General features: G+C 47.5%; 1 protein-coding gene across 1 annotated transcript in view; it reads left to right on the forward strand.

Moving 5' to 3' along the window:
- NSFL1C (NSFL1 (p97) cofactor (p47)) overlaps positions 1–5,290 on the forward strand; it is a 24,345-nt gene extending 19,055 nt beyond the window's left edge. The window contains exons 8-9 of the mRNA XM_006756728.2: positions 2,929–3,093; positions 4,859–5,290. Of these exons, the coding sequence (XP_006756791.1) occupies positions 2,929–3,093; positions 4,859–5,021 (328 nt within the window). The 3' untranslated portion in view covers positions 5,022–5,290. The remainder of the gene's footprint in view (positions 1–2,928; positions 3,094–4,858) is intronic.
- Positions 5,291–13,213: the final 7,923 nt, after the last annotated feature.

A 13,213-nucleotide genomic window follows, 5' to 3' on the forward strand; every position in this document is an offset into this window, starting at 1 on the left:
GTTAGAGAGTTAGAAACATAGTGATGAGAGAGAATCATCGATCAGCTGTCTCCTACACACCCCCTACTGGGGATGTGCCTGCAACCCAGGCATGTGCCCTTGACCTGAATCGAACCTGGGACCTTTCAGTCCACAGGCCGACACTCTATCCACTGAGCCAAACCAGCTAGGGCTACCCTGGATGTTCTTACATAGCCACATAGACTTTTATTTGTGTTTCTTCTATATTCTGGGTATGGTGCATTATTTTTAGCTATTATCTTGGTAATTATGGGGGATTTCATTTAACTCTCATTTTATTGATGAGGAAATTTCATCTTGGGGGTAATGTTTCTGAAATCAAGTCTAGGTCTGCCTGACTCCCAGACATGGCAGGAGAGTGTGGTAGGTGTTAGGAGCACAGGACCTAGAGCTAGACAGCTTGGATTATATCCTGGCTTCACCTAGAACCAACACTGGAATTTTGGGTGAGTTGCTTAATCCCACTGTTCCTCTGTTTCCTCATCTGTAAAGTGGAGATGCTGAATCCCTTCCTTGCAGGCTGTTGTGAGGATTAAGTGAACTAATACTTGTAAAGTACTCAGCACAGGGTCCAGCTTGGTAATGGGTGCTTCGTAAACATACACTATATTCATCATGCTTCCCTAACCCACCTTATTTTCAGAGTATGCAAGAGAAACAGTCAGACTCATGACAAGCCCATGTGTCAGGCTTTCTTTGACCTTCAGATGATGAGCACCAGCTCTATGCAAGAGGCTGTGCTAGGAAGAAAGCCAAAAATACCAGTTGCTTTCTTGTTTGGAGTGTCCTGTCTTGGGCATTCTGCATACATTATCATATCTAATCCTCATAGCAGAACAGTTCCTTGTGCTACACCTGGAGAAACTGAAGCCCTGGGAAGTCAAATGACTTGACAAGGCCAGTCCTCTTGTTTAATTTAGTGGTAATGCTGGAACCAGATGGCCGGTCTTACGCTCTTTCTCCAGCATCACACTGACTCCTGAATAATAATGGCTGCCATTTAGCAGACTGAAATTCTCTGCAAGTGATCAACAAGTGTAACATGAAAAGAACATGGTGCTAGAATAAGTTTGCCTTAACTGCACAATCTCTCAAGACCTTTTAATACACTAGTGCCCCATGATGCTGCTGGTGTAGTAATATGTGACATTTCTGAAACTTACCTGGAGATATCTCAAGGGACTAGGACCCCAGGAAGCACACTTGGGAAATGACTTCCAGTTGAATGTGCTAAGAGTACCCTTCTTAGGTTTAAAGATCAGAGGGAAGGGAGAGGTATAGGGACTGATCTGATTAGAGGCTTTGAGGGGAAACAAGTAAGCTTTCTTCTAATAGCCTCTGATCTGCAAAGGCCTAGGCCAGGGCATCTGCTAAGGCAGTGGTCGGCAAACTCATTAGTCAACAGAGCCAAATATCAACAGTACAGCAATTGAAATTTCTTTTGAGAGCCAAATTTTTTAAACTTAAACTGTATAGGTAGGTACATTGTTATTAACTTAATTAGGTTACTCCTAAGCTGGCCTTTGCTAAAAATGTCCTCAATCTGAGGGGTCGACCTCAGCAAATGTACCCCCACTTCTTCTAACGCCTCTTATTCAAAATAGACTCGCCTGGGCCGAAAACTGACTTCTGCGCATGGGCCACGAAGTTTTAATCGCACTGTACGTGTGCGCCCACACGTGGTATTTTGTGGAAGAGCCACACTCAAGGGGCCAAAGAGCCACATGTGTGGCTCACGAACCGCGGTTTGCTGACCACTGCTAAGAGAAAGGCTGAGGGTGAGCTGTATGGTGGTTTACAGGAGAGAGACAAAGGCTTTGAATGGTTGTGGAGAATTGGGAGTTCTGTGTACATTTTGTTTGTCAGCTACCCTAATTGCTTTATTTGATTCACTCCTTAAATCCCTACAAAAACTGAGCAAAGCTGGTAGCCTTGACCCTTGTTAAAAATCCTTGTTACTACCCTTGTTGAAATTAAGGGAGCTTAAGTAACTTGCTCAACACACCATGGTTAGTGGGTGAATTCCAGCCCCGGTCCATCTGCGAGCTCTGAACACTGCAGCAGACACCGTGTCTTATTCATAAGACATAATCAACCCCAATGGTGCCGGGCACTTAGTTGGTCTTAAGGAAATCCCGCATCCACCCCCCTTTCTCATAGTTGGCACATGAGTATGAAATAGACACATGAGTGAGATTTCAGTAGGGAATGCAGGCCTGAAAAGTCCATCACAGAGAAAGAATCTAGACCAGGGGTGGGGAAACTTTTTGACTTGAGGGCCACATGGGTTCTTAAACTGGACTCAGAAGAAGGAGCTGCGGCCGTGTTTCCCGACGTTGCCATGTTAACACTGCTGCTGGTGAAGGAGCGGAGGGGAGAGCAAGAGAACCCTCCGCTCTTTCGGCTCCGCGGGCCGTAGTTTGCCCACGGCTGGTCTAGACTCATCCCTTATGTCCATCAGCCACTGCCAGTCTGTGTCAAGCCTGCCTCCACTGCAGACTTGGAGTGCTCCTCTCCCCATTCTGCCCTCCACCTCTCTGAAGCTAAACGCATCCTGGTGTGTTGGACCCTCCAAGTTCCGGCCATGGTCTCTCCCACCCCAGGCTGCCATGCATACAGCTTTCCTCTCTTTAAGCCCTTATTCATGTGAGGACATCAAGGAAGAGGGGATTGAATAACTTGCCCAATGTTATTAGGAGTGAGGGGGAGCTAGCAGTAACTCAGAGTCTGAGGAGGATTCTGCTGGGCCGGTAAGTTCCATGAGGGCAGGCATTCTGTCTTAGTCATTCCTGTTTCAGCAACACCAAACACAATGCCAGGTGCAGCAAATGCTTAGTACAAATCTGAGACAGGATTTCCCTCCTGCCTTGTTTTTGTTAGTGTCCTGACAGTATCTTCTCTCCTCAGCACTGCACCCCAGGTATTGAATACCGTCCTTCCAGCCCAGCAAGCAGAAAATGAAGCCAAAGCCAGCTCTTCCATCTCCATCGACGAGTCACAGCCTACCACAAACATCCAAATACGGCTTGCTGATGGCGGGAGGCTGGTGCAGAAATTTAATCACAGCCACAGGTACCTTATATTGTCTGGCCTACCTTATTTTAGGAGGGTCCCAGAGATTCCCACCAAAGGGGGAGGCAGGGGGCTGTTTTTTCTTCTAACCCCAGCAGGCACTCCATGCTTTTGGAAAAGGAGGCAATGGAATGGAAAGCATGCAAGTCTGAAGCCTTTGGCCCCTAATTCCATTAAATGTGGCCGGTGATTGCTCTCTTACCTACTGTGGTTCTCATTCCTTACCTGTAAAATTAGGGGATTGGATTCCTTAGGGATTTTTTCAGCCATCAAACTCTTTGTTCAAAGGAAATCTCATGCTAAATCCCAAAGGTAGAACAGATAAAATTTGAACAGCTGTGCTTGCTAGGGAGGAGAGGAGACACAGTACCAGCATCCCACCCATGGCTTTCTCCACCTCCTTCCCACAAAGGACCTCTGAAAATGACCAGGCTATTAAGGTCTCTTCCAGATCTGGCATTTGAGAATTCCAGAACACTTGCTCTACTATCTCAGATCATCTGGCCTGGATCAAAGCAAACTGCCTTCCTCATTTTACAGACACAGAGTAATGAAGTGATTAGCAGGGGAGGATAGAGTAAAGATATTTGACAACTCCTTTTTCTAGACTAGCAGTGTCTAAATGTCATCAATCATAGGCCAGGTGAACCAGAACCCACATGTGGGACTCAATGAATGGCTTGACAATCCTTGAGTGTTGACAAGATTCTTGTGTTGAGTAAGCTGTGAAACAAGCCCCAGGAGCACATGGAATCTTTGTTCAAACATTTCTTGTTCAGTAGGAACTGTTCACTGCACTGTCAGGTGCTTTGTGTTTAAGGGAATTAATTCCTGTCACATGTCTGAGTTCTTTGCCTCAGTTTCATTTCACTCAGTAACTCCAGCCTTTCAGCATGATTGCTAACTCCCCCGGGTGGATAGCCCATCCCAAGAGTTTACCAGCTGGTGGGTAAGAGGACTCTGCTGGAGGTCTCAGACTGTATCATGGATGTCTACGCCCTCAGATGTGCCAGATTGTGAATCGCATAAATTTTAAGTGTGGAGGTAGAAGTTTCTGTTTAAGCACTCTAGGGGAGAAGGCTGGCTGTTTCAGATGACTCCTCTTGTGGACACCAGGTTCAGGACACAAGCAGTATCTAGAGTAGGGATTCCTGGCACTCAAGGGTTACTGACCTTCAGTAATTCTTCTCACTAATAGTTTTAGTGGTTTGCAAAGCAGACATAATATTTGCTGCCCTTGTGGAATTCATGGTCTACAGGGGGAGACAGACCTTAATCATACCCCAAAATTGTTTGATTACAAACTTGATCAGTACTGTGGGAGTAAGATCACGGGATGGGGCTTGCGGGGAAGGCTGCCCTAAGGAGGCAGCATTTGAGCTGAGGCCTAAGGTTTGATTAGGATTACAGGAAAAGAATCAGGCAGAGGAGCCTCTAGAAAGAGGGGCCCAAATGTAGGGAGGAAGCATAGCATGAAGAAGAACTGAAAGGAGAAGGAGGGTGGTGTAAAATTGGTCAGGCCTTGGGACCACAGTAAGGAGATGGGTATTTCTCCCCAAAGAAAATGGGAGTAACCCTGAAGGGTTTCAGGCAAGGGAGTGGCCTGCTTAGATGGGCTTCCAAAGGAGAGCTTTGGCCACTCTCTAGAAGACAGGGCCAGGGGAGGGGGCTTGGGGGATGTGGTGCATCCTGCTGCAGGGTGGGGTTTCTGGGCAGCAGAGAAGGGCACTGCTCACCCACTTCCCACTCACCCCTGCTCCACCAGGATCAGTGACATCCGACTCTTCATTGTGGATGCCCGGCCGGCCATGGCCGCCACCAGCTTTGTCCTCATGACTACTTTCCCGAACAAAGAGCTGGCTGATGAGAACCAGACCCTTAAGGAAGCCAACCTGCTCAACGCCGTCATCGTGCAACGATTAACATAACCACCTGGTCCTGCCAGGTGGCCTCACCTTCCTGTGTTTCCCATGGCCAGCTGCCCCGTGGAGACTGCCCCTCCCGCCCCCTCTTGAACACCCAGCAGTCCAGTGCCGTCTCCTCCGTAGCTCTGGGTTCTTAGATCTCCGTTGGACATTTGTTTTCTCCTTAGTTGCATTTCCTGGGTTTTTGTGACGATCAATGGACTTTAAAGAAAAAAAATAAAAACAACTAAAAAAAATGGAAGGAATATCACCAGCATGTTCCAGGGAACCTCTCCCACTGAAGTAGGCTTTGATTGCTTTAAAATAATTTCTCTCCAGGGCGTGTGAGAAGAACCTTCCTGCATAAAAATTGCTTGTGGCCCACAATACCCATCGACTTGTGTGTCCACCTGCCTCTCCCACGATGACTAGTGAAGGATTTCCCCCTTTATAAGGAAGGAAGTGGGGGACTTGTAGAAAGAGGATTTGCAGCCACTTACTCCCATAAGGACAAATCTCTTGCCCAGATAAAACCAGGCAGCAGCAAAAGTCCCCCAAATATAGATGCACATGACTCCTTCAGATGAAAATAAATATTCCCTGTGCTCCTTTCGCTCAAACCCTGGGAAGTTCAAACCAGTTGAGATTCTGATTTCACCTGTCTGCCCCGGGCCTTTCCTCCCTCAGCATCTGGGCCATTGTCACCCTGGTGATTCTCAGCTGCGCTGCCATTGCTTTACTCCATGTGCAGAAGTGTGTACCTAGGGGATAGATGGGGTATCTTTTCATTGGGAAACAGCTCATGCCAACCTGAGTTCAGAGTCAGGATATCTTAGTGAGAAATAATCAAAATATCACTGAGCACCCTAGCTGGTGTATCTCAGCGGCTAGAGTGTTGGCCTGTGCATCGAAGGACCTCAGGCTCAATTCCCGGTCAAGAGCGTGTACCTGGGTTGCAGATTTGGTCCCCTGCCCTGTCGGTATATGTGGGAGGCAGCCAATCAATGTTTCTGTCCCTCTTCCTCCCTCCTTTCCATTCTCTGAAGAAAAAAATGGGAAAAATGTCCTCTGGTGAGGATTAGCAATATATCTATCTCGCCTAGCTATTCGATAATGATGTGTGTGGCAAATCAAATGTTGAAAGGGGAGGGGAGGCCTGTGCTGAGTAAATTTTGAGAGTAAGAGTAATGTGCCTGGCTTTGGTGTTCAGGTTCCGCCTCACAGTTCTCTGCCCCACTGATTTCAGACTTACAGCAACTTAGGCAGTCGGATACAGACCTCCCCCATAAATAAGTGGGTTTTTTCTGTGCAGGTTTGGGAAAGAAGGGTCACTGGGGTCTTGAAAGCCTTTCCACCTCCCAATTAAGTGAAGCACAGACTTAGAATCAACACTGACTCAGAATCTCCTGGTTTTGAATCAATGTCCCTCAATCCTCTTTTCCAAGCAGTCATCACCAGTCCTGCTTCACACCCTGCAACAAGCCAAGAACCAACACTCCTTGTATCCAGAGCTGGGGAATGGCTTGGATTTCCCCAAGACCCATCCTGAGAAAGGGACACACACAGCTTGGTGCGTCTGATCGCAAATTGGCAGGGACCTGCCAGGGCTGCAGCATCTGCCAGTGTCCTCCAGCAGGTGGTAGTAACTGTGGAAACTGCCGGTCTGGAGAAACTTTGTAAATTATTGTCACCTTGACCATGCAACCCAGGTACATGCCCTTGACCGGGAATTGGACCAGAAAGAGGACAATGGAGTTCGATGCTTTATAATGGGTTGCTTTGAAGAAGTGTAATAGCAACCATTGTAAGTACGTCTGTGCCACAAGCATCCCATTTTACAGTGCAAAACCTAAAGCCCAGCTGGTGAGTGGTAAGGTTTGCTTGCTTCCAAAGGTTATGCTCTAAACCTCGCTCCACATACATACACGCTGTCCCCAACCCGGTCTCTGTACACATACACTCAGCCCCCTCCTACCCTGCTTCAGAGTTTCTTTTTTCCCCCCAAAGATTTTGTTGGTTTTAGAAAAGAAAGGAAAGGAAAGCAGAGGAAGAGAGAAACATCAGTCAGCTGCCTCTGACATGTCCCCTACTGGGGATAAAGCCCGAAACCTGTGTCTGTACCCTGATGGAATCAAACCAGCAACCTTTCAGTGCACTGGACAGTGCCCAACCAACTGAGCTACACTGCCAGGGCATGCTTTTTTAAATTTTTATTAAGATTTATCAGAGTTTCTGCTTAAGTTTCACTAGTACATATCAGAAGAGATCACAAAAACACCACTTACAACCTGCATCATCTAGAAAGGCACCAAGGCCTTTTGGGATTCCCACCCAGCCAGGGGAAGGGATCTAATGCAGCCATCACAGTTCAGACCATCCCAGGGTCAGAGAGCTTGTCAGCCACAGCGAGGATCACACTGGTCTGGATCCAGGCTGGTTTCAGTCTGGTTCTCTAGGTGGCCCAGAGGGAAAGGTTCACCCACCCACAGATAGGCTTTCATCGTGTTTTTTAAAAAAAGGATACTCAGCCACTGGTTATGGGGCTTCTGAATTCAGGGGTTTCTCAACTGAGGCATTTTGTTAATTGTAGGGACATTTTGGACCATCCCAAAACTTGGTTGGCAAGTAAGGGAGTTCAATAGGCCAGGCCAAGAATATATTGCAATGCATGGGACATGTCCTGATGGAATGACATCCACAGTGAAAAAGGCAAATTAGTTATAATGATGCCCTTCCTAACAAGTTCAGCTTAAAGTAGTCTCTACTGTGGGGCATATGTGGTGTTTCTGTTCGGTCTTGTAAACCACACCATGCCCAACAACCCTGTAGGTACAGTTTGGGGCACATCTGGTTGCTTCCTCCGAAGCGGGTATGTGCGGCAAGAGCTGAGCATGTCGTTGTGGCTTTGGATGGCATCTTCCAAAAAGCAGCAGAGCCCTTTTGTGTACCCACCAGCGCTACAAAACATGCTAGTCCCCACCAGGAACTCCTTCAAGCTGACTGAGCTCATTCCATGGAAGCAACTGGTGCAGAAATGTGGGTTCTCTGCTGCTCTCTAGCCCAACCACTAGGATTTCCAGAGGAACTGCTGTCAGGACTTCTTCCTGCCAGAGCCAAATGAAAGAAAGTTGTTTTTTTTCCCCCCATGGAACCCGACCTCACCGCACCAAACACACACACACACACACACACACACACACACACACACACACGCGCGCGCACACACACTTTCTTCCAGGTCCACTTTTCTCAGGCCAGGACAGGGTAGCACATTGTTGACTTCTAGTGGCCAAGCTGGCCCCAGCTGAGCAAGCTTCTGTGCTGTGTGACTACATCTCTGCTCATCCCACATCCAGTCCATGAACAGGCTCTTAAGGTTCTGCTGCAAATGCGTCCCAAATCCAGCCACTCATCATCCCTACCCTGCGACCTCCTGCGTCCAGCCTCCATCATCTCTCACATCGACAACTGCAGTGACCTGCTGTATTTTCCTTCTTATTCTGTCTCCATGTGATGCATTATATACTCTCTATGTGTTTGTTTCCTTTGTCCCTCCACTGGGTTATAAGCTCCATGACTCTGAGCACTTGGCACAGTGCCTGACACATCTTAGGTCTTCAACAAATGACTGGTTGTATGAACTTATGAAATGGAGATAAGACCTCCCTATCTAAAGGGTGAAGGTGATGATGCTTAAAGTGTCCCATGAAGTAGTGTTTGGGTAACTCAGTCCATCCCTCTTTCCCAAAGCAGGCTCTCATTCAGCCACAGGGGGGTATCGTTCTAAAGGGCACCTGTAACTGCCAGTAAAGGGATCTAGGTTCTTCCAGCAAAGACACTTAAGAAAAGGTGGAACTAAAACAGATATGGCCCTAGCCGGTTTGGCTCAGGGGACAGAGCGTCAGCCCACACACCAAAGGGTCCCAGGTTTGATTCCGTCAAGGGCACATACCTTGATTGTGGGCTTTTCCCCGGCCCAAACCCTAGTGGGCTTGTGCAATCAATGTGTTTCTCTCACATCCATGTTTCTGTCTTTCCCCTCTCTCTTCCACTCTCCCTAAAAATCAGTGGAAAAATATCCTCGGTTGAGGATTAACAACAACAACAACCACAAAAAAATATACCCCCATAACAAAGCAGCTATGTATGTGGGGGTGGGAGAGCAAGGTGTGCAGGGGGTGCCTCGGCACCTTCCCCACCTTGACAGGACTGGACTCGGAAGTTTAAGGGCCAGTCACCCTCCATCTTGAGCACCTAAGACCCTCAATGCCAGGACCAGATCTTCAGCCACTACCAATGATAACAGCAGCTGCTATTATTTGAGCACAATTTTGTGCTAGGCCCCGTATGTATCTTGCCTCGTGTAGTTTGACAACAACCCAAAGGTACCATGGCTAGCTTATTTTATGGAGGAATACACAGGCTCAGCGTGGTGAGGTCCACACCATGTAAAAGGCACAGCCAAGATTTGAACCCCCGACTGCCTGAACCCTTGGCTTTAGGAGTTAGGTCAAGAGCCAAGTTATAGTAACCTCTGTCAGGTGGTTTCAACGAGGGCCATCGGGGTCTATACCACAATCAAAGGTTGGACACAAGGAAATAAGTGATTCACAAAGAAGTTCAATAAAGTCTCACTACAAAACCTCAAATATACCCCTTTCTTAGAGGGTCAGAGGATCCCATAATAAGGTGTTTATTTCCAAGTGGTGACAAGATGAAATGCACCTAACCGTGCGAAACTACCAGCACCACCTCCTCCTCCACCATCTCTGCCATCTTCCACCACTTCCTCCATCACCATCACCTTTACAATTACCAGTACCTCCACTTCTATGTCCACCACCACCATCTTCACAGTCTCCACCATCATCTTCTGGGATATTCCAGTCTCGCTCGCCTGCCCTCTCCCAGCTTCCTGTACCAGTCTTCCACCACTTCTTCCATCACCATCACCTTTACCACCATCTGTACAATTACCAGTACCTCCACTTCTATGTCCACCACCACCATCTTCACAGTCTCCACCATCATCTTCTGGGATATTCCAGTCTCGCTCGCCTGCCCTCTCCCAGCTTCCTGTACCAGTTCCTCACTTTTTGTTTGTTTGGTTGGGGTTTTTTTTGTTTGTTTCTTTGTTTTGAGCACTTTATTACTTTCCATCACAACAAGATGCTCCAGGCTCATCTTGTATGTTTCCTATCCCAATCCTAGAATCAGCCCTGGTTTCTTTACTTGGAGAATTGTGTGGGAAACCAAGATCTGGGCACCAGACAAGCTCATTGCTCTTTGGGTGTCTTTCTTCTAGGGGTTCTCAACCTTCCTAATGCCGCGACCCTTCCTCATGTTGTGGTGACCCCCAACCATAAAATTATTTTCGTTGCTACTTCATAACTGTAATTTTGCTACTGTTATGAATCGTAATGTAAATATCTGATATGCTATATGTGTTTTCCGATGGTCGCGACCCACAGGTTGAGAACCGCTTAGCTAACAGAGTAAAGAAATATATACCTGAATACTAGCCTACAATATACACATATCCATAAATATTACTATATGTAACCATCTGTATCTATATTAAATTAAACAAGTTCTTAACAGAGGCTCTTTTTTTATAATGTGTATTTCATCACTGAGATTTCTAATTTTTCCTGGTTTCAAGAGATTTGTAATTGATTGTTGAAGCATTTTTATGATGGCTGCTTTCAAACCCTTGTCCTATAATTCCATTTTTATGTTTTTAATTGATTTTTTAGAAGAAAAGAGAGAGAGAGAGAGATTTGTTATTCTACTTATTCATGCATTCATTGGTTGATTCTTGTATGTGCCCTGACCGAAGATTGAACCTGCAACCCTGGCACATCAGGATGATGCTCCAACCAACTGAGCTGCTTGGCCAGGGCTAACATCTAATTCATCTCAATGTTGGAGTTGGTTGATTGTGTTCTCATTCAAGTTGTGACATTTTTATTCTTATTTTTATGGGTGATTTTCACTCTGGGTTCTATTTAAATCCTTTATTTTAGCAGGCAATCACCCTGCTTAGGTTTAGCACACAGCCTACTTTTGTTGGCTGTGGTCCCAATGACAGTTTGATTTGCTTGGATTATCTGGTGTTAAAGGGTCTTCCTCTGGCCTCTCCTTAAGCTGCCATGAGGGTGGAAGGAGTTTCCCCAGGCCTGGCCACCATGTGCCTCTTGGTGGGGAGGGAAGTGTAGACCTACTGTGGTTGCATGTTGTGCCAGGTCCCCTCCTGCCTGTTCCACCTGCCCACCTTTCCCGTGTCTACCTGTGGGAAGGGGAGTGCTCCCCCCCATCCTTACTGTTAGTGAGGCTCCCCATCAATCCCCCTTGCCAGCCGTGTTGGGTGCACCTGTTGCTGGCAGAGGGGCTCCCATTCAATCCAGGGCTGCCTACGTGGGCTACCTTCTATTGCCTGGCTGGGGTGAGGAAGTGCCAGGTCCAAGTTCCTTCTTCTATGGGGTGGACCGCAGTGGTTGGCAAACTGCGGCTTGTGAGCCACATGCGGCTCTTTGGCCCCTTGAGTGTGGCTCTTCCACAAAATACCACCTGCGGGTGCGCATGTACAGTGTGACTGAAACTTTGTGGCCCGTGCGCAGAAGTAGGTGTTTTGTGGAAGAGCCACACTCAGGGGGCCAAAGAGCCGCATATGGCTTGCGAGCCACAGTTTGCCTCTGTTGCTTTTTCAATCCTGGGCTTCCAAACCAGTTCATTTTCCTTTACCACTTGTCATAGTGCTCCTTAGGTTGCCTCTTGGTTTATCATTGTGCTTAACTGGGAAGAAGAGAAGTGGGTCTATATAATCTTGTCCAACCAGAAGTCCAGTAAGCACATTTTTAACACTATGGATTTGTGTTGCCAGCTGCTTTCTTGAAAGGCCATTCTAGCCCTGGCCAGTTTGGCTCAGGGGATAGAGCATCAGCCTGCAGACTAAAGGGTCCTGGATTCGATTTTGGTCAAGGACACATGTCCGGGTTGTGGGCTCAATCCCCAGTAGGGGGCATGCAGGAGGCAGCCAATCAATGATTCTTTCTCATCATTGATGTTTCTATTTCTCTCTCCCTCTCCTTTTCTCTCTGAAATCAATAAAAAAAATATTTTTAAAAAGGCCATTCTAATATAGTATATCGCCTCAAATGATGCATGAGGGCCTGCTCTCATTTTACAGTTTAAATCACCTGCCCAATGTCACACAGGAGCACGTAGCAATGTGGAGTCCTGCACAAATCCTGGGTTCTCCTGTGTCCCCACCTGCTGCCACCACACTCAGCACCACTTCCCAGCGCTCCAGGAAGCTCACAGCCTGGCAAGGACAGCAGACTCAGGAGGTAAGCTCTGAGGGGGGATGAAAGTGGAAGGGCACCCAGGCCTGAAAGTGAAGAATCAGTCCAGAGAGGACATCCTTGAGCCTGACAAGATGCTCTGCTCAGAGTCCCCGCTCCTGCCCCCTTCAGCCCTCTGTGTTCAAGCACTTCAGGCTTCAGGCCGTGTGAGCACTGAAAATGTGGATTCAGGCTCCCCAGCTGTGGGGACTCCTGCGTGTCACTGCCGATTATTGCCACGAGTCCTCGGGTGGAAATGGGGGGCAGATCCGGGCACCTGTGACAGAATAGGCACTGCCCGCCCTAGGAGAGCCTGGGCACCCAGCCCCAATCCTGGTGAAGTTGATCCCACCTGGCAAGCCACTGCCCCTGTTTGTGCTTTAATCTCCTTCCCAGTGAAATGGAAGCAATCATTCTCATCCTTCGGAGAATCCATGTTGTTAATAGGCCGGATAGACTGTAAGCTCTGGTGAGAGTCGGAAAGCTTTAAAAGGATAAATCAGATCTTGGCTCTTTCTGGCTCAAAACCCTCCAGTGGCTCCCATCACATTTGAACTAAAACCAAGGCCTCATGTAGTATTTGAATTAATACCCTTCACTCCTCATGCTCCTTTAACCTGTTCTTATTTTTCTTCCTAGACTTATCACTTAGTGTGCATGTGTGTTTCTTTTTAATCTCTTCCCAGAAGTTCCATGGAGGCAGGAATCATGTCTTCTTCAATCCCTGAGCCTAGGACAGCACACCACAGACTCCTGCCTCCCTGCCCATAGCTCTTCCCACTGTACCATGCACCTCACCCTGGAAACTTTTTTGTGTCCCTTATAATTCTTCTTCTCTGTGACTGGCTCATCTCTGTAGGGTAACTGTTCTGT

Source organism: Myotis davidii, unplaced genomic scaffold (genome assembly GCF_000327345.1).
Source record: "Myotis davidii unplaced genomic scaffold, ASM32734v1 scaffold354, whole genome shotgun sequence".
Classification (NCBI taxonomy): domain Eukaryota; kingdom Metazoa; phylum Chordata; class Mammalia; order Chiroptera; family Vespertilionidae; genus Myotis; species Myotis davidii.